Here is a 22,613-nt window from a genome sequence, read left to right on the forward strand (position 1 = left end):
TCCTGTTCACCTTGGGGAGAGATGCTTTGGATGGGTAGAGGCTGTTCCAACATTGTTGTGCTTTCTAACTGCACGTTGGAACACTGTTCAGTACTGGCTTTGGAGGAAAAGTGTTAACGGCACTATTCTTGGAGCAGGTGAGTAATTTAAATCAGCTGAGAGTGGGATGCCATAATTTACAAAGCACATTTAACGTTAGCACTTTTGTCAGGAACAGAAGCTCTCCACTTGCGCTGCAGTTTTGTGTCCTGGGCAAGACTTATCCAGCACACTTCTGTATGGGTTTTACTTCAATCATCTCATGTTGCTTGTGCTGTACTCTTTACCTCTTCCCTATACGTCGGTAGGTACTAAAGTAAGAGGCAGTAGGAATAGTACTTAGTGTTTATTATTCAGAGTGCTTCACAAAAGGTAAGTAATTGTTATCCCTGTTTTACAGACTGTTTTACGGAGCTAGAGCTGATAAGTGACTTGCTAAGGTTACACAATGAATCAGTGCCAGAGCCAAGAATAGATCTTGTGTCTCCAGACTGCCAATGCTATTCCCTTATACACTGGATTTTTCTGTCTCCTTCATTAAAAGAATTAATGAAAAAGATTGTATAGTCCCGTTCTTAATAGAAGACTATTTTGCTGATAGTTTTTAAATAAAAGAATATTGATTGTTTGCACACATAGAATATTATTGGCTTATTTCTGTTTTACAGGCTTTTTTATAATCAAAAGATTTAAAAAAAGAACACATGGTAGTGCTTTGAAAAACATTCAGTTCCACATACTTAGAAATTCCTTCATCCAAAAAGAATTTGGCTTATGCTGATACTTTTTCTGAGAATAGCAGGTTTATTGGGCTCTTTAATAAGCATAGCTTTTGGGCTAAACTGCTTTTCAACAATATGCCAATAATTGTCTTGTCTTGAATATTCTCTGCAGCTCCAAGAAGTGCATGGCATGTCCTATAATAAGCAAATCTGGGTTCATTGGAGGGAAAACAGGCCAGTCAGTATAGTTCTTGAATTTAACTGGCTTGTCTACTGAGGAATTGGATGAAAGGATTTATATTTCAAAACAATTATTACTATCTTTCAACTAATGTAACTTGAAATTTAGTCCATTTTAAAAAAGAATTAAAAGCTGTTTAAAGTATTTAATCTATCACTGAGTCCCTGTCAATTTCTGAAGTTTACGGTTAAGATTTCCTATCTCAGCATCTTTTTCTTCTCCCTTACTGCTCTATAACAGAAGAAACAGGACTGACTATTCAGTGCAAACAATGAAACTGACCAAGCACAAATTACTATCAGAGGCACAAAATGAACTGGAAAAAATAGAGAAATACATTTCTCCCTCTAATAGCTTTCAGTTCCCGTTATCTTCGGTGTTACTTTAACAACATTAGATAAAGAACTTTGATACAGAAGCCATTTTTAAATTGATGACATCTTTCATTTTTCCATGATTAGTGTTTCTCAGGCTTCCTTAGGGTTGTCACAATCATGTTTTTTAGTTCCAGTGTGTCATGGCCACTAGTCTTGTGTATGCAAATCAACAGGATAATGTGTTTAAAATACAGAATCCTGTTACTGGAAATTCATGCAGTAATGATAGGGGGGTGATAAACCATTCAGTCTGTTTTTTTAAAATCTGTTTGCCACAAATGGGCTGATAACTATGTATGATTCCCAAATGTGTTTAGAATGCCTTTTACATCTGACTGTTTGGGATATATTCTTCGCAAACACTCAGGGAGTAGTTTCTAACCAATACTGTACTGTTCACTCTTTCTCATATTTTAGTCTGAGAATTTCTTATTTCTCTATCTGCCATCTGCTCCCATGTACTTTGCATTTATATAATAAAGTGGTTCTTAATCTTTTCCATACCTGGGGACCCCCTTTTTCCATACCGAGCCCACCCTACATCTGGGTGGGATCCCACTACCATTTAGCAATGTGGGGAAAAGCATGGTGCCTGTGAACTCTTGACACTTGTAGAGTCGTGAATTTAGGTTGAAATCCTGTGTTATCATCCAATTAACTCCCTCTTGGAGAATAAGAGGCTCATCCCAGCAAGGCAGGAAGACAGAATGCAAAATGTTGGGCTCCTGACTTTAGCAAAATGGCCAATTCCATGGCAGAGGTCCTGGATTCTATGGTGCATTGGAAAAATTTCAGATTCCCTGGGTGCATATTCACAGTGTCTTGATTTGAGCTGAATGGGACAGTTCACACTTCTTACGATTATTGTCACGTAGAGAGTTGGTGAGTTCTTGTCCCAGTACTTCTGACTCATAATCATCTTCTCTTCCCGCTGAAATATATTGCCTCCTTTAAAAAAATGTTCTTTCTCTTTTCTTGATGGCTGTTAGAATATGTAGACTAGATAAGTCTCTTTATAGGGGGCTGTGTTTCATAGATTCATAGACTCTAGGACTGGAAGGGACCTCGAGAGGTCATAGAGTCCAGTCCCCTGCCCTCATGGCAGGACCAAATACTGTCTAGACCATCCCTGATAGACATTTATCTAACCTACTCTTAAATATCTCCAGAGATGGAGATTCCACAACCTCTCTAGGCAATTTATTCCAGTATTTAACCACCCTGACAGTTAGGAACTTTTTCCTAATATCCAACCTAAGTCTCCCTTGCTGCAGTTTAAGCCCATTGCTGCTTGTTCTATCATTAGAGGCTAAGGTGAACAAGTTTCTCCCTCCTCCTGATGACACCCTTTTAGATACCTGAAAACTGCTATCATGTCCCCTCTCAGTCTTCTCTTTTCCAAACTAAACAAACCCAATTCTTTCAGCCTTCCTTCATAGGTCATGTTCTCCAGATCTTTAATCATTCTTGTTGCTTTTCTCTGGACCCTCTCCAATATCTCCACACCTTTCTTGAAATGCGGTGCCCAGAACTGGACACAATACTCCATTTGAGGCCTAACCAGTGCAGAGTAGAGCGGAAGAATGACTTCTCGTGTCTTGTTTATAACACACCTGTTAATGCATCCCAGAATCACGTTTGCTTTTTTTGCAACAGTATCACACTGTTGACTCATATTTAGCTTGTGGTCCACTATGACCCCTAGATCTCTTTCTGCCATACTCCTTCCTATGGAGTCTTCCCATTCTGTATGTGTAAAACTGATTGTTCCTTCCTAAATGGAGCACTTTGCATTTGTCTTTATTGAACTTCATCCGGTTTACCTCAGACCATTTCTCCAATTTGTCCAGATCATTTTGAATTTTGACCCTGACCTCCAAAGCAGTTGCAATCCCTCCCAGTTTGGTATCATCTGCAACTTAATAAGCATACTTTCTATGCCAACATCTAAGTCGTTGATGAAGATATTGAACAGAGCCGGTCCCAAAACAGACCCCTGCGGAACCCCACTTGTTCTACCTTTCCTGCAGGATTGGGAGCCTTTAATAAATACTCTCTGAGTATGGTTATCCAGCCAGTTATGCCCCCACCTTAAAGTGGCCCCATCTAAATTGTATTTGCCTAGTTTATCGATAAGGATATCATGCGAGACTGTATCAAATGCCTTACTAAAGTCTAGGTATATCACATCCACCGCTTCTCCCTTATCCACAAGGCTCGTTATCCTATCAAAGAAAGCTATCAGATTGATTTGACACGATTTGTTCTTTACAAATCCATGCTGCTATTACCTATCACCTTACCACCTCCAAGTGTTTGCAGATGATTTCTTTAATTACTTGCTCCATTATCTTCCCTGGCACAGAAGTTAAACTAATTGGTCTGAAGTTTCCTGGGTTATTTTTATTTCCCTTTTTATAGATGGGCACTATATTTGCCCTTTTCCAGTCTTCTGGAATCTCTCCCATCTCCCATGACTTTCCAAAGATAATAGCTAGAGGCTCGGATACCTCCTCTATTAACTCCTTGAGTATTCTAGGATGCATTTTATCAGGCCCTGGTGACTTGCAGGCATCTAACTTTTCTAAGTGATTTTTAACTTGCTCTTTTTTAATTTTATCTTCTAAACCTACCCTCTTCCCATAAGCATTCACTATGTTATACATTCCTTCAGACTTCTTAGTGAAGACCGAAACAAAGAAGTCATTAAGCATCTCTGCCATTTCCAAGTTTCCTGTTACTGTTTCTCCCTCCTCACTGAGCAGTGGGCCTACCCTGTCCTTGGTCTTCCTCTTGATAAAAAATCTTCTTGTTTCCCTTTATTCCCATAGCTAGTTTGAGCTCATTTTGTGCCTTTGCCTTTCTAATCTTGCCCCTGCATTTCTGTGTTATTTGCCTATATTCATCCTTTGTAATCTGACCTAGTTTCCATTTTTTATATGACTCCTTTTTATTTTGTAGGTCATGCAATATCTCGTAGTTAAGCTGAGGTGGTCTTTTGCCACATTTTCTATCTTTCCTACCCATCGGAATAGCTTGCTTTTGGGCCCTTAATAGTGTCCCTTTGAAAAACTGCCAACTCTCCTCAGTTGTTTTTCCCCTCAGTCTTGATTCCCGTGGGACTTTACCTATCAGCTCTCTGAGCTTACCAAAATCTGCCTTCCTGAAATCCATTGTCTCTATTTTGCTGTACTCCCTTCTACCCTTCCTTAGAATTGCAAACTCTATGTTTTCATGATCACTTTCATCCAAGCTTCCTTCTACTTTCAAATTCTCAACGAGTTCCTCCCTATTTGTTAAAATCAAGTCTAGAACAGCTTCCCTCCTAGTAGCTTTTTCAACCTTCTGAAATAGCAAGTTGTCTGCAATCCAGTCCAGGAACTTATTGGATAGTCTGTGCCCCACAGTGTTATTTTCCCAACATATATCTGGATAGTTGAAGTCCCCCATCACCACCAAAACTTGGGCTTTGGATGATTTTGTTAGTTGTTTAAAAAAAGCCTCATCCCCCTCTTCCACCTGGTTAGGTGGCCTGTAGTAGACTCCTAGCACGACATCACCCTTGTTTTTTACCCTTTTATCCTAACCCAGAGACTCTCAACACTTCCGTCTCCTATGTCCATCTCCACCTCAGTCCAAGTGTGTACATTTTTAATATATAAGGCAACACCTCCTCCCTTTTTCCCTTGTCTATCCTTCCTGAGCAAACTATACCCATCCACACCAACATTCCAATCATGTGTATTATCCCACCAAGTTTCAGTGATGCCAACAATGTCATAGTTGTATTTATTTATTAGCACTTCCAGTTCTTCCTGCTTATTACCCATACTTCTTGCATTTGTATATAGGCATCTAAGATACTGGTTTGATCTTGCCTCCCAGTTTTGTCCTGACCCTCCTTTCTCTCTGCCATTATAGCCCACGCTCCCTCTTATTTCCAACCCATCTCCCAGGTCTTCATGTTCCCCAGTTACCTGTGGGCTTTGCTCACCTGTCCCCGTCGAATCTAGTTTAAAGCCCTCCTCACTAGGTTAGCCAGTCTGTGTGCAAATAGGGTCTTTCCCCTCCTCGAAAGGTGAACACCATCTCTGCCTAGCAGTCCTTCCTCGAATAGCATCCCGTGGTTGAGGAAGCCAAAGCCCTCCTGGCTACACCATCTTCGCAGCCAGGCATTCACCTCCATGATGCATCTGTCTCTGCCTGGGCCCCTATCTTTGACAGGAAGAATCGAAGAGAATACCACCTGCGCTCCAAACTCCTTCACCTGTACTCCCAGAGCCCTGTAGTCACTCTCGATCCGCTCAGCGTCACACCTCGCAGTATCATTTGTGCCCACATGGATGAGCAGCATGGGGTAGTAGTCAGAAGGCCGGATAATCCTCGACAATGCCTCTGTAACATTTCAGATACGGGCCCCCGGCAGGCAGCATACCTCCCGAGATGAAATGTCAGGGCAACAGATGGGCGCCTCCGTCCCCGTCAGCAGAGAGTCTCTGACCACCACTACCCTACGTTTCCTATTTTCAGTGTTGGCAGCAGACCTCCCAGCCTTAGGGGTACGAGGCTTCTCCTCCTTTACTGTAGGGGGTGATTCCTTCTCTCCTGTATCAAGAAGAGTTGATACAAACTTATCAGATTCTTTTGATGCAGTCATGTGACTGGATGTGACAGGTTTTCTGGTGGATGGGTCTACACTATACTACAAAGTAGGGGTGTTTTTCTTATGCTCGTGTACACATACTCAGGCTACTTCTCATCGAGCTGGCATGAGTATAAATAGTAGCATCGCCGAGGTAGCACAGGTAGCAGTAGTGCAGGCCTGGCTGGGCTGAGTTGTGCTGAGTACATACCTCTGGAAAACAATGGCTGTATACTTGGCATGGCTCAGCTGCGCCTTCACTGCTGCTACCCATGCTACTGCAGCTATGCTGCAATTTATACTTGTGCCAGCTTGATGGAGACTTAAAGAGCATTCACATTTAGAAATCTGAGAGAATGAACTGACTAATGGTACTTGCAATCCATTCACATATCCCAGTGCTGCTTTGTCTTGTCAACTGCAATGGTAACCCTTTAACCTCCATATCTCAGAGGTGAGCCCTACATTTTAACATTATAATATGAAAATTGTCATTTCTGGATACTGGATTGGGAAGTCACAGGTTATATCAGGCTAGAAGAATCAGATCATGGCTATACCAAGGTGGAAAGGCCAATACAACTAGCTGCTCGATCAACACTGGGGGAGGGACAATTCTTTGGGGGTTGTAAATAGCTAATCTTTCTTGTTATCTCAGTAATAGTTATCTCAGTTTTCACTTGATATCTTGCTTTTACATACTTGGTTGGATAGGAAGCATCTTATTTTGTGAACTTAAGTGTCAGCTTAAAATCAGGGAAAATTTAGGCTGACTATCAGGGAAAGAATCCTGATAATGAGATGTATTAAACCATAGAATAGCTTCTTAGAAAATAGTGGAAATTCAGGTACTTGGGACACTGAAAATTGGTCTGGTTAAAATACTGGAAAATGTGCCGTCAGGTATGTCAAAGAGAGAGACCAAGGAACATATGTGTCTTTTCTTTCCCTTATTTCTGAGACACATTTGCAAGGAAAAGAAACTTTTATGTAAGCTTCACTTGAATAAGAACCTAGATCCTCTAAATAATTACATAGCATGTGATGAATTTTACTGGGAGAGGATGAGATGTCTGGTGACAATTATAAGCCTTCCCTGAGAGTGACGTGGGATTGTGAGTTGCCTGTATGGAAAGGATATTGTGCCAGAAAAATTGCACAATGGCATGGACAGCCGTGCACCATTGTTGGTTGTGAAGAGAATTGCCGCAGCAATAGTCATGGCCAAAGAATGGAAACACGGAGGTCAACCAGATGTCTTCAGAAGAGATGGGAAAGAGGAATTATCTGCTCTGTTAGAAATCAGTGGAAGTGGAATCTTTATAATGAATATTTGTTACAGTACTGTATATTAATTTGAATATGTCCATAGAAGTGAAAAGGGTTTTTGTGCTGCAGGGATGATCTGTTTAGCACCAGATGGGAGGAAGCTCAGCAGCTACCCCCAGTCTATTAAGGAACAGAATGACTGCTAATAGCAGTGGCCATGACCCAGCATTTTGAGGGTGGAGTTGAAAATATTCAGAGGATCCCCAGACTTTTCCTATTCCAGCTGGCTTCAGGGGTGCCGGGAAAGTGAAAGAAAATGCCTGGTTTAAATAATATTTAATCAATATTGTAATGTTTCAAATGAAAGTTTTTTTTTAATTTAAAAAAGCTTTTTTAAAAACTGAAACTTTTTGCAAAAATGATGCTAAGAAGTTCATTTTTTGCAATGAATCTCGGCCCTCTTTCTAATATAAGTTTTTTTTATCAAAAACATTATCAAAAAGAAAAATGTTCAAAAAACATTTTGGTAACATTTTCAATAATGTTTTAGGAAAAAATATTGAGCAGAAATTGCAAAAAACTTTACGAAAACAGTTCGGTCTGGTTCAAACACTGAAAAACAACAACTTCTGTATTTTCCCTGGAAACATGTTTACATTTTTCTGCCAGCCCTATTCATACCCTAGCATGGCCCTTTTACTTAAAATTTCTACTGTTCCACCGATAAATCTTTGTACTAGGCAAAACAACATTTTACAGTACAGAAGCCAGCATGTGTATTTTGCTCTGTGTGTTGTATTTGTGACTCCTTGTCTCTAAAATTATTTGCATTTGCTTATCCTTTGGTGGCAGGGAAGGGGTGCGGGGAGAGGGAGTGAGAGACTCCAGACATCATTTTTTTGGGGTCTGTCACCTGTGTTCCTTAATGAGGTTCAAACACAGAAGCACCTGGTTGTGGATGAAGTTGTTCTAGAGAATGGAGAACCCTCCCCTCACTGTACCTAGGGTTCAGGATGCTGTTTTACTCATCATCTTCCATGCTGACTCTGTATGTGACATTGTTCTGTTCATTGGAAAGTGAAAAATTAAATGGGCTAATCTTCACTTCCGCAATGCCACCACCATTCATCAGCCCAGAGAGTTTCTCGCAGTTGTTTCCATACTGAAGGTTTGTATGGTAGCTCAGAGGATGACCAGCTGCATCTCTGGGCCAGCACTTCAACAATATATTTTGAGTAACAACTGTGGGAAGAATCTGCAGTCCTGCTAACGGTCCTAAGCCGCCTAGGAGATCCCTACATAAACAAGAAATGATTCACTGTTATGACTAAGATGAAGGTGGCAGTATGTGAACTCAAAGGTTTTTTTGTTTGTTGTTCATTCTGCTGATGTTTTCTCTTCAGTCATATATCTGGGATTCCCAGTCTTCCATTCATATTTTTTAAATTATTTAATATTTGTATGTGGAAAAGACATTAGTATATGACTTTCATTTGCTATGAAAACTAAATCAGATAACTTTTCCCCGTCCATTTTTTTTTTTTTTACATACGAAGGTGAATTTTTAAAATTTTTTTACTATTCCAAATTGCTCCCTTTCACGGTCAGTAACTGCAGCTTATGTTTATACCCTAGATGTTGTTTTAAATCTAGCTATAATCCTGAATTTGTCCCAGGGGAGTTTATGAAGAAATCAATCCTACTTCTTTCTGATCCTCTGTGAAATATTTAGGAAGACATTGATAGTCAGATAAGCAGAGTTGATGCTACTTTACACAGGTTTCAATTTTAATTGAAAACCAGTGTGAAACACGCAGCTGGTTTTAGTCCTTGCTAATTTCTCAGTTGCCTTAAAATAAAAAGTATGTGAAATTTATTTCCACACTGAGACTTGGCTTCACTAAACACTGCTCCCTCTCTGATCTGTTGATAGCCGAATAAATAACTTGTCCACCGTGGCCTGTTACTTAAAAAAATTTCTGCTCTGGTCCTTCTTAGACAGTGGTATTCCACGTCACGTAAAGGAAAACTCATGCAGTGAATTATATATGTTGTCCTCATAGGGCAGTATGGAGTGCAACTGTTGTTTAGTGGCATTTAGAAGAAAACTGAAACGGGAGGATAATTCTTATTTTCAGCCTCTATGTGGATGTATTGATGAATCAGTACTCCTGGGATTTTTAAAGTACAAAAAAGGTCATCAGCTCCTCTTGGAGGGAGGGAAAATGCACAGGTGCATCTCCACCCAATTTCAGATTGAGTTTTTATTCCATGAGGAACAAAAGCAGTGACCCTTTCTCCTCAACCTCTGGCATGTACACTTGTCATGGTTCTGGTTTTGGGACAACCTTGCTTTCTTGTTGGACAATAAATGTGAGATTCAGGTTGCCTTATGCAAGTCACATTAATGAAAATCTACCCAGCCTGCCACATATATCTCAGTGGCAGAATGTTCACCAGTATCCAGCTCTTTGATGCATCATCTGCCACTTCTTGGTGTCATTCTATGTAAAATGGATGAATGAATTTTAAAAACAGCCTAACTGTGTAAAGGGTAAGATATAGAAGCATGTGTTCAGAAGTGTGGTGTTTTTTTTTTTTTTTTTGGCAGAGTATTTGGTTTGAGGATAGGGGCTCATTTACAAGTGAAGCTTTCTGTCTGTTGCAAATTGATTTTGATTACTTTAAATTGCTGTATTTATTGGAATTGTTATTTAAGTCCAGACTTTACAACACCTATAGTTCTTGGGCGCATGAACTGAATCAGAGAAACTACCAAGTTTTTAATTTGTGGTGGTGATTTTGTTTTGTTTTTGTTTTGTTTTTTACTTACAGATGTTTTACCAGAACAACAAGGATTAGAGGAACTTTGGCAATTTTAAAGGACATGAGTTTACTTTTCCCAGCATGCTTTATCTGTGTCTTTATCTCACAATCTCTGGGATAATGCATAGAGAATACGCGTTAAAGCTTTTTTGAATATTTGTATATCACATTTATCTAGCATGTATAGATTTTCTGCGTGGTCCCAGCAGTATCAGTGCTACTGGTAGTTTGTTGTAAGAAGATAATGTTATTGTACAAAGCAGTGGACTTCCTCCTCCAGAGACTTTTTTGTGCTTCAAACAAATTTCTGCCATCTCTGTTGCCAAGGCTTTATAATGGGGATGGGGAACCTGGCGTGTGGCAAATCTCTGCGCCATGGCCGGAAGCCCCAAACCTCAGCACTCCAGCCCCAGTTTCTGGGTGGAGAGGCGATCAGGGAAGCTCTGCACGCTGCCCCCACCCGCAGCGCTGGCTCAGCTGCTCCCATTGGCTGGGCCAATGGGAGCTGTGGGGGTGGCACCTGCGGGCGTGGGTAGTGTTTACTGCGCAAAACCGCCTGGCCACGCCTCCACCTAGGGGCCAGACATGGTGGTGGCCGCTTCTGGGAGCAGCATGGAACCAGGGCAAGCACGGAGTCTGCCTTAGCCCTGCTGCTCCACCAACCAGGAGCTGCCTCAGTTAAGCACCATCTGGCCGGAGCCTGCACCTCAACCCTCTACCCCAGTTCAAGCCCCCCCGTCCCGCACCTTAACTCCCTTCCATTAGTTGTGACCAGGAGTCCGGTTTTGGAGCAGAACTCCCGGTCAAAAAGGGATCCTGGTGGCTCTGGTCAGCACTGCTGACCAGGCTGTTGACTGTCTGGTTAGCAGCACCATTGTGCCGCACAGAAGGTCTGGCAGGCTCCCTCCTAGCTTCCATGCTGTGTGGCTCCCAGGCTGGGAAGCAGCTGGCATGTCTGTCTCCTAGCCTTGGGGGCGGCAAGGGGTTTCTGCGTGCTGCCACACCCACAGGCGAAACTCCCATTGGCTGGGTCTGGGCCGGGGAGGAACTAGCGCGATTCATGAGCACTCAGCAGGTGGCTGTTGAGGGGTCGTGTGGTGTGCGCCTCTCCCACTGCTGCCCGGCCCTCTTCTCCATGCTCAGCTCGAGCTGCGGCGCGTATCCTGCTGCGACCTGCGGTCTGTCTGTCGCCCCATCCTCAGCACCCTGGAGTTTGAGGTATGTGTATCCCTGTCTCCAAGTGCTGGGAATGGGGCTGCACCCCCACCGACCTTAACCTCTGCATGTAGACAGCATTATGTCAGTGGGAGAGCTGCTCCTGCCAACATACCTACTGCCTATTGCAAAGGTGGAATTATTAAGCTAACCGGAGAGTTTTTTCTCCTGTAGGCTTAGAGCGTCTTCACCAGAAATGCTATAGTGATGCAGTTGCTTTGGTGCCCCTGTACCGATGCAAGTTTGTAGTGTGTAGACCTGCCCTTACTTGTAGACATTTGGAAAATTATTTAATTTTCCTAACATTCACTAATGCATACAGATACAAAATTATTTTACCTTGTTGATGTCAGAGGCAGAGTATGCATGTATGTTTCAGTGAAATCTGTTGATTCATGCCATTAACAATAAAATCTCTGAGTAAGACAAACAAAGGTCAGAGTTATTAAATATCTTTATCTTACCCCTTTTGATACTGAGTGCAATACAATGCATGATGTCTAGGTTTTCTTTTTATACTTTCACTTTTTTGTTTTTAAATTTTACTCTTTGCTACTCCAGTAACTTTTCCCAAAGTTGAGGAAGATTTGAAAAAGCTGCGAACAGCAAAAAGAAACTATAATTCTGCCAATCTGAAACTTTTTCAAAATTGAGGAAGTTTTGAAAATGCAGGTGGCCAAAGGAAAAAAGAAAAACAAAAATTAGTGGGGGTGGGAGGAAGGAATGCATTCTGTGGATGAAAGGAAAAACGGGATGAGAAATAGGAAAAAACAAAAATAAGAAATTTGGAAATGTGGGGGAAAAAAACTTTAAAATCTGAAATCTCTGTTTAAAAAAATATTTTGTTGACAAACAAAACTTTTGGCAATAGTTTTTGGCTTTGAAAAATAGCCATTTTGGGGGAGGTGCAGAGGGAGTTTCAAGTCATAGTTTCAAGTTGTTTAGTTCTAGTCATAGCCAAATTCTAATGTGGATATAAATATTTATCTATTCTACATTCACCCTTTGAAGTTTTAATAGAATATATATTTTTCAACTCTTGTCCTAAAGTGTTGTATAGTGTGGTTGAATTGCTGCTTTACTTTACCTCACAGGTGACTGCATTTTAGTGTTAAGTGAAGAAGTATCAATGTGGATAGTATTTTGTGATGTTTTGTAAAATCCTGCGGTAAAAAATGTAAAATAATATTACTTTTGTTATAACTGATATCATGTAGTTTCTTCATTTTTTTAATGAGTCCAGAAGCCTTTGTGAAAAAGCCTGGAGCTCTAGCTGTGTTGTTGTTGTTGTGGTTTTTTTTTTTGCTTAATAATTACATCTTTGATTACTAGAGAGAGTTTGAGTTTAATAATGCAGCTGTAAGACACTTGAGTGAGGGCTAGCATACTGTGGGTCTAAATCATAATTATAATACTATGGGAGATGGCCAACAATCATAGTCCATTTCCAATGAGCTTTACCTCATTTTAAATTAAAAACTTGTTGGAAACAGGGAAAACACAGCAGGTGATATTCAGCACTGCCAGGAAATGTTTGGGTTATTTTAAGGAAACAAAAACACCCATATAGGATAGCTTAAGGCTAGAGGTATGAAACCAGGATGAAAGCTCAAGAATAATACACAGATATCTGTAAACGTGTTCAAAATATATGCATTTAAAATTAATGATGAGATCTGTTCTATTCTGCCTGCAGCAGACGTCCTTCAAAGAGGACACAACTGTGATACAATTGACCTTATCTATGGCTAACTTGTAAAATAGTCAAATACCTTGCCATAGTGGCTGTGATTGTTTAAAGAGTGTGAGAAATTCACACCACAATTTGTGCACGGTAGACTATGTAGTTGTCTGGGTTTTTAAAAAAATAAGGACCGCAAATTTTAGTTCATTGCCTTATGGATGTGCAGCACCTTTTAGACTACTTTACATTAATTCTTAATTGTTAGATTGATAATCCTTTTTGTTAGCATACATTCAGTTTTCTTCAAATGGAATAATTTGTTTTCATTGCAAATCTGTCTTTCCCTGGTGGAAAAAAACTTATTTATTGCTAGTATCCACTATGAAAATAATCCTTGCTTGGTTGAAATTATCCATTCTGTTTCAATTTTATTATATTACTTTGAACATTTTAAGCTAATGGATATCCACGGACCATGTTTGCAGATCGTGGATTGGATGCAGATACAAATTTTATATCTGCACAGGGGATCTATCTATATGTATCATTTGATTGATAAATCACTTGCTTACACAAAACCCCTTTTACTCAGATAAATGCAGTGTGCTTCATTCCATTCTGAAAAACAAAGTTTTGGTTGGTTGGTTGTTCAGTGCCAATATGTTGTTTTGATATTGTACAAAATGGAAGTATTACGTTGTATGAAGAAATGTGAAAGTGAAGAGGGAGACTGTCTATGGAGAGAGAGCCAGGCATGAGAAGAAGCTCATGGAACTAGGCAGCCCTGTCTTTGCTTACTAGCTATTCATTTACCCAGGCAGTTTTTAACAGACATAACCTGATGTAAAGTTACAGAAATCACAAATTCTTACAACTATCAAATGCCTCTTCAAATCTTGGATTTCGAGTAATGTAAGATGCTGCAAAGAATATACCTTGGCTCTGTTTAACCCAAACACCATTCAGAGTGTGTTAGAGGTCAGTCCCAGGAGGTAGACCTATATAGTATCTTCTGGTCATGATCACCAAAGGAATATCTGACACAGCCTACTTGCAGTTCTTTTCACAGTCTCTGACTGAAACTGAAGTAACCTGTGTCTCTTAACTTGCAAAATATTGCATAGCTGAGTTCTTGTTAGTGTGCAGGCTTCTTTTTATCTTAACTGGGTTAATACCATGTTGGACATCTCCTTTGTGGAGAAGACCTCCTTCTGTTATCTATTCCAGATCAGATGGGAACCACTGAATTCATGAGGTGTCTATTCTTACACCTGGTCAAAAGGGAAAAAAAAATGAATTGGGCAGATACAGTGACATGGGCTAATTGAACCTCAGCCCTTACCCTTAGAATACCTCACTCAAGGAATTGGCATATTTGTGCATGATCTAGAGAAATCTTAGAACCCATATTTTTCCCTCTTAGATTCTTCTATACTTTTAAAAATTATTTTTATTACAAAATAATTTTGTTGTATTACTTCGCTATGGTGCTATGTGCTTGCTAAATCTATATAGAAATCCTGTCTAATGTCTATATTACTGTGGAACTGTATTAATTTTGACTCCTTAATTAAAAAAAAACTTTAAAAAATACTACTAGAAACTATTTATTTTAAATAAAGAAATACTGTTCTAATTGCTTAGCTAAAAGAGGACTTCGTTATCTCCATGTACTCTGAGCCTGTGTCAGACTTAATCCACTTATTTATCGGGGCTAGTACTAAATCTCCATTGCTGGATCAAGATTTTTTTTTTTTTTTAAGTTTCTGCTTTTTTCTAGTCTGTGCACAGCAGCTCTTGGTTTGTTTCTTGGTATACAAATTTTAATACAAGGTGTATGTTAGATTTTGAATGCCAGCAAGACTGCCACAAGTAGTTCGTGCAATGTGCCTCAGTTCCAGTGTATTCAGTAGTGTATTTAGATGGCCGTAGTAGTAGATTAATGAACTGTGAGCTTTATTTCGTCCATATGAGACTACTATAGTAGGGTCAATCCCAGATGAAGAAACCTTTAAACTAAGTTGTCTCCATGTGGAGCTTGATCCAATATCCTGTCCTTCAGCTCTAACACTTCATGCCTCTCTTTGTTGTTTGCAGATTCCTAAGTGAGAAGTTTTTTTATGTAGACTGACAAGAAAGAGAGAGAGAGAGACATTCACAATGGCAAATTCAGCCAGAGAACATCTGCTTTTTGTGCGACGACGTAATCCTCAGCTACGGTATACTCTGAGCCCAGAGAACCTGCAGAGTCTGACATCTCAGGGCACCATACCTGAGAACATGAACTTACAGCGTGCCAACAGTGACACTGATCTAGTGACCTCTGACAGTCGCTCTAGTCTGACAGCAAGTATGTATGAATACATCCTGGGGCAATCTCAGAACCTCATTATTTTCTGGGATATTAAAGAAGAAGTTGACCCAACAGACTGGATAGGACTTTATCATATAGGTGAGTCAGAACCATTTCTTAATTTTCTGTGGTTTTTAGTCCTTTGCCACCTCTTCTTGACTTTCATTATGTCCAGCGGTGCACATAAAGATAAAATATGAGATGAGGCTGTTCAAAATTATTCTAAAGCTTTCTCTTTCCCTCTTGCTTCAATGAAGCGTGAAAATGTGTAGCCAGTTAATGTAGATCTTGGATTCCATACTTACCTCCTAGATGGTGGAATGCTGTCTTCTTAGACAGCAGAGGCTCTGTGCACACACCATCTTCCTATTTCTATCTTTAATTACTGTTGGCTGCATTACTGGTGGCTGCATTACTGACTTGGAAATTTAGGGAGTGGGTTTATGTATTCCAATAAATATTCTAAAAGAGATGCACAATCAACAGAGCTGTTAGCTGTGCCACTCTCCCATAAACTCGAAAGAGGTGCAGAGGAGTCACCACTTCTTTATCTTACTCAAAGTATTTCGGATATATTGTCCCATTAGCATGGTGGTCCTTTCTGAAACTGTGACAAATTAATGGTAACTTGGTATTTACAAAATACCCATTGTGTGCCAAATACTTCTACCACTAGGCCTAATGTCTAGCACTTTTTTTTTCATTTTAATGTTTATAAGTAGGCAGTCATGACTTCTTCCAGGATTCATCTTTATGGTTTTACAGGAAAAGGTTTTCTTAGACCTGTAAACAGTAATTTATTATTTCTGGCCAGGTGGGTTCTCAGCATTTGTGAAAATGTATTTTGTATAAATTCTTGAAGCTGACTGTTGCACACTAAAATGTAAAGAATTACATCTGTATAAACAATAACTTTTATTCATGAAAGGCATATCCTTCAGAACCCCTCCAAAATAAATATCACTACTTCCCCCTCCTCCCTCATGTTACTCCCCTTTTTTTTAATAGTATTCAGCTGGGGAGGGAAATGTAGTGTAGACAAGGATCTAGCTGCTGGATCCCATGTTGCCACCATTTTAGTTAAATCACAAATCAAATAAAGAGAAAACATGTCTGAAAACTGGAACCGTGTCCATCTTAGAACTAACACCAGTTTCTCACTCAATATCTCACCAATGAAATGTTATTTAAATAAGATCTTTATCTTGCATTCATTGAAGTTGGTAAGTTTTCCCATTGGATTCAGTGGCAGCAGTATCAAGCCCTAAACTATTCCATCTTCCCGTCCAGTTATTCAGCTGTCTCCCAAAATGGTCAAAGAGCAATTTCAATCTGGCTCTGGAATAAAGAACTTTTCTGCTGTGTGTCTTCTGAGCCTCCCAAAGTGCAAAACAAAGGTACAGACTGGCTCTAGCCTCTGCTGAGAGGGCAAGCAAACTCAGATTGCCTCCTCTGAATTCAAAACCCCAGCATGTTACAGTGTAGTGCAATAGTGTACAATATCCATCATGGATTTCTTATCTGCTTGTGTTAAAAGTGAGAGGAGGTCCAGCTACTTTCTTTGTTTTTTTTTTTTTTTTAAACCGTTCTCCTTTCTGGCACTTTAAATCTTTCAGCACTGGATGCAGCTCCTTACTGAGGTCAAAGAGTGTTTTGCTATTATTAAAACAGAAGCAGGATCTTAGCAGAATCTTTCCTTTAAAACTTGTTTATATTTTGTGCTATGGAGTCACCGTTCTTACTCTTTATAAAGATAAGGCTGTAACTTGCTTTCCATTCTAACTCTTGTTATGAATCTATTTGAATCTGAAAAAAAACCCTTTGACTTGAAATTTGGCATGTGTGTTTCCTATTGACTGCAGAATACTTTTAGGGGGAGAGGGAAGGTTTGAGGTAGTTTGGATAAACTGAGACTTTTTTAAAGAAATGTAATTTAAAAAAATAAACAGTAATTCTAATAGCATGAGCTAGAAAGCTCTAATTTGTTTGTCATGATGCCTAGCTGAAAATGAGACTGTTTTTCAGATGGTAGGGTGCAGGAATTATACCTATAGATTTTGAAACTTCCCAATGCTTCATTAAGTTCCAGTGGCCTGTAGTGCTCACAAAAGGTCCACAGAGTAAACCCCTTCATCAGCTGAACAGCATCAGCTTTGAGAGATTAAAGAGCTGGATAACGCTCTTAAGACATTCCGTTGACTCCAAGTGGAGCTGAATCAGGCCCCAAATCATCACCAGCAGAGTATTCATTGTGGATATTATGATGGCTCTACATCACATTTGTAATTAAGCAAAATGGACTCCATGCTGTGGAAAATATACTAATTGTCTGTTAGTCTTCATTCATCAATATGTTAAGATTTCTTTGGGGAGAGGGGGTTTGGGAAAACCCTCAGGAAATCTTCCATTAGTGTCATAAATTCATACATCTAAGGCCAGGAGGGACCACTGTGATCATCTGGTTGGACTGCCTATGTAGTACAGACCTTGGAACTTCCTCAAAATAATTCCCGTAGCAGCAGATCTCTTAGAAAAACATCCAATCTTGATCTAATAATTGCCAGTGATGGAGAATCCACAGTAACCCTTGATAAATTTTTCCGGTGGTTGATTACCCTCATGGTCAAAAATTTACGCCTTATTTCCAATCTAAATTTGTCTAGCTTCAACTTCTAGCCATTGGATCATGTTCTACCTTTTTCTGGTAGATTGAAGAGCCCATTATTATGAAAATATGAAATATTTATTCACCATGTTGGTATTTATAGTTTTCTCATAAATGTTTTAAAATTTCTTTGTGTGAAAGAAAATTCACAATGTCAATTAAGACAATCACATGTCAGTTAACTAAAACAACAGTATTAGAATATTGAACTCTCGTAATATTGAAGGCCTGGAAATTCAGAGTTAAGACTATAATTACAGTAACTCCTCACTTGACATTGTAGTTATGTTCCTGAAAAATGCAACTTTAAGTGAAACAATGTTAAACTAATCCAATTTTCCCATAAGAGTTCATGTAAATGTGGGGGTTTAGGTGCCAAGGAAATTTTTTTGGGGCAGACAAAAAGCATTATATACTGTACAGTACTGTACTGTGGTGGGGAGGTGCCCCAGGCTTACCCCACATAGGCACAGCCTGCTGCAGACAATGAGGCAGGCAAGTACACCAGGAAACATCTTGCACAGCAGCAGCTTCCTCCCAGAAGAATAGGTGCTGACTTTGCCAGGGGATGCTTCAGGCCTGCCTCTCCTGTCCCCACTCCACTCCAGGCTCACCTCTTCCCACCCCCACTCCACCTCCTCCCTGGAGCACGCCATGTCCCCGGGCCTCCCCCTTCCTCCCAGCGCTTCCCTGCTGCAAAGGAGACGTGGCGCTTCCCCACTTCTCCCCCTCCCACCAGTTGCAGATTTAGAGTTAGTGGAGCCCTGTGCTCAGCTTCATTTTTGGGGCCTCCTATGGGGGGAGCATTCTCTCTTATCCCGTCCTATTTTTCATTCTTTTTTTCTCCATTCTCCTTCTGGTGCTCAGAGCTAGGGGTGCAGGGTCTGGGAGAGAGTTAGGGTGCGGGAGGGCGCTCAGGGTGGGGGTGCAGGGTCTGGAAGGGAGTTAGGGTGGGGGTGCAGGGTCTGGGAGGGAGTTGGGGTGTGGGAGGGCACTCAGGGTGGGGGTGCAGGGTCTGAGAGGGAGTTGGGGTGTGGGAGAGCGCTCAGGGTGGGGGTGCAGGGTCTGAGAGGGAGTTGGGGTGTGGGAGAGCACTCCGGGTGGGGTGCGGGAGAAGGCTCAGGGCTGGGGCAGGCAGGAGGTACAGAACACTTACCTGGGGCAGCTCCTGTTTGGTGCAGGGGGTGCGCAGGTGGCTCTGTGCAGTGCGGCACTGCCCCATGGCTGTGATTCTGGGAGCCCCCCTGGCAGGCAGGGCCACCTGGCATGCAGGGGCTTTAGGGGCTGCAGGGCCCTGGTCTAAGGGAGCACTGGGGCCCTGGCCTGCAGCTCTAAAGCTCCTTTTGGAATGTGGCCCTGCGAGCTTGGGCCAGAGGACTCCAGAAGAGCCGGGCAGAGAGAAGCAGCGCTTTGAAGGGAAAAGCGCCGCTTCTCTCTGGTTGTTGGCTGTGCGGCTGCCCCTGCTCCTCCTGAGTCCTCCAGCCCGTGCTTGCAGGGCCGCATTCTGAAAGGGGCTTTAGAGCTGCAGGCCAAGGCCCTCGGGCCCCCTAAGCCCAGGGCCCTGCAGCCCCTAAAGCCCCTGCATGCCAGGTGGCCCTGCCTGCTGGGGGGGGCAGCTTCCCCTCTCGCTCCCTCCCTCCATCCCTCCCTCCCAGAAAGTCCTAAGTGCTGCCAACAGCTGTTTGGTGGCGAGGGAAGTGCTGGGAGGGAGGGAGGGAGGGAGGGAGGAGGAGGAGGCAGAGAAGAAGAACTTGTGCAATGCTCCATTGTAAAGTCAGCCAAACGACGTTATAAGGGAGCATTGCAAAACTTTAAACGAGCATGTTCCCTAATGGAGCAGTGATGTAACTTCAAAACAACGTTAAGCGGGAGGACGTTAAGTGAGGAGTTACTGTACACAGACATTTGAAAGTCAGAATACCCATAGCCAAGGCTCTACAAACAACTTTGAGGCTGACCCTGACCTTCCCCACTCCACTTATTTTAGGATGCAGTTGTTGATTGATCTCAAGACATTACAAAGATGTCGCGTATATAAGTAATAAGTAATCCCACTACCTTCAGTTCTTTACATCCTTAAATACAAGGCGTCCTCAACTCCCAGAAACTTTAGAAGTTGAGGTCATTCAGCACTTGACCCAGTACATGTCTCTGTGTGTGTGTAATTATACATACATACAAAGCCATAATTTAATTTGCAGTGCAAGAATTATAAATATTTTATTGGGTTTAGCCAGCCTGTTTTTTATTTTAAACTAGTCTGTTTTATGCAACCATTTTCCTTTGGCACTTCCTCCGTTATTGACATACGTGTTAGTGAATTGCACATAATCTAAGAAAGCTCACTGGCTCTTTGCCAGCATAATGTAGTAGTTGTATTTACCACTCTTCCCTCCCCCAAGTTCAGCACAATCTCTGAAGGAAATATCAGTAGACAAAGGAAAATATTTCTCTCTTAGCTTAAAACAAAACACAACCCTGTTCTTTTCCCATTTACATTGATTATGAAATTAAATGGGCTCACGAAAGAAAAAAATTTGATCATTCCTAAAAAAGAAGTGGTTATTCATTCCACAGATTAACACAGTGAGAAAATACGAGCATTCTGAAAATAAGCATCATTCTGGCTCAGACTTTAATAGAAAGGTCTGTCAAAGAGTAAATTAGAGAGGAACTTTGCTGCGTTAGAGTGTTTTTAGTGGGAAATGTTAAAAGTGATGTTAAGATTATCCCTCTGATAAAAGAAAAAGGGAAAGCCCTGTTAGTCTGGATCTGTAAAAAGCGACAGAGTCCTGTGGGACCTTATAAACTAACAGGATTATTGGAGCATGAGCTTTCGTGGGTGAATACCCACTTCGTCTGACGCTTATGGTGCCACAGAACTCTTCTGTTAGTCTATAAGGTGCCACGGGACTCTCTTTTTCCTTTGTCTTTCTGGAGACATCTGATTTAGTTCAGAGAATCTGGTGCATTATAATATCCTGCTTTATTGCTCTCAGTTTCTGAGATGTGAAAGAAAGTTTTGTTTTTTTTTAAATCCCAGGCAGACCTTTACTGTACGTTAAAAATTTTTATAGAATGCCTTCCTAGTAACAGAGGGAAACTGACCGAGACTTTCTTCTTTGTTCCTGCATTAATTCAGTTAATTGTCTCACTAGTTTTCAGTCACCAGTGAACAGTTATTTAAATGCTTATTAGTCTGAGTTTTACTGAATGGCTAAAGTTAGTGGGGGTATTAGGAATTCTTGACAGACTTATTTTATTTGTGTTATTAGGCGACATAATGTGAATGAACGCTAGAATTCACTTGCATTAAGTATTGATGAGCATAAACCAACCTGTTGCTTGTATTACTGCTAGTAATCAGAATTTCTGTATATAGTATAAGCTAGCATGTGTGGTTTAGGGTTTTGATTTTAAATAATACGTAACTAGTTTTTACTGCCTTAAAAAAAGTTTATTATTTCTTTGTTTGTATGTTTAATGACTGATTCCAGGTACTTGTGTGAGTTTTGCTATGTTTGTCCCTGGTACTATATGTATATCTTCCTCAGATTTTAGTTGAGATAAAAAATAAAACAGATTAATACTTTGTAGAGTAACTGGTTAATAATGAGGGTCTTTCTTATTATTGGTGTATTCCTGGCAAATGATGGGAACATGAGGAAAAATTGCAGGTAAGTGTCATTGCTGCTGTTTGCAGAATAAGTTTGTTTCTAAGTTATTCTGTCTTGTGATGAACTAGAGATTCAATAGCAGCACACCTGATCTGCAAATCGTCATGTTCCTAAAGTTCTGACACTATAGCATTCTAATTCCGAGAAGAATTGCAGTGTATACAGAGTATAAATCTGTAGAAAAGTGAGGAGATGGCCAAGTGTATTATACATTTGGGACTGCAGGAGATGGAAAAGTGCACTTCCAGAAGTGCTAACTCATCTTCAATTAATCTAAACCATTTCTATTAATAGTTTGATATTGATTGGTATGGAATAATCCTTGCATACCTGATCCTTTTTTGAATTTGACTTTCTGTTAGAGTTGGGTTCTTTTAGTTGGTTGGTAGCCATTTTTAAGATCCTAATTTAAAAATGACAGTGCTTGGTGGCAGCCAGAAAAGAGAATTGGTCTCTATAGCAGTGGTATTGTACCTGTGTTTAATTCTGCAGTGCACAGCCATTCCTTCTCGCTGCCGCCCACCTCGAAAAGAAGGAATAAGCAATTTTTCTGCACACAAAACAGTTTCACTCAGAACTAAATGGGTTCTACCTCCTCTTTTTCCCCAAACTGACACAGTTGTGCTACTTAGTGACCCTATTTTGGGGTGCTGTGCTCCCTTACATTTGTAACAACTTTCCTTCAGTTGACAATGCCACGGTGTTCAATCTGTATATGTGTATATATAACAGTCTGCCTGCATTAAGAAAGCCTTTCTATTTTGATAGTAGAAAAACAGGCTTCCAGCTGGAGCATGCCCAGTAGGGTCGAGAGAGCATGGCCTCCTCAGCCCAAAAAGAGGAATTAACCCCTGTAGTCCCAGTGTGGGCCATGCATGCCCCATCACAGGGTCATGTTTTAAC

At 40.8% G+C, this 22,613-nt stretch overlaps 1 protein-coding gene across 1 annotated transcript in view; it reads left to right on the forward strand.

Moving 5' to 3' along the window:
- The window catches only part of HECW2 (HECT, C2 and WW domain containing E3 ubiquitin protein ligase 2), a 253,750-nt gene that overhangs the window by 60,745 nt on the left and 170,392 nt on the right, over window positions 1–22,613 (forward strand). The window contains 1 exon segment of the mRNA XM_030580447.1: window positions 15,113–15,467. Within this exon segment, the coding sequence (XP_030436307.1) occupies window positions 15,176–15,467 (292 nt within the window). The 5' untranslated portion in view covers window positions 15,113–15,175.

This window comes from Gopherus evgoodei, chromosome 11, assembly GCF_007399415.2.
Source record: "Gopherus evgoodei ecotype Sinaloan lineage chromosome 11, rGopEvg1_v1.p, whole genome shotgun sequence".
Classification (NCBI taxonomy): domain Eukaryota; kingdom Metazoa; phylum Chordata; order Testudines; family Testudinidae; genus Gopherus; species Gopherus evgoodei.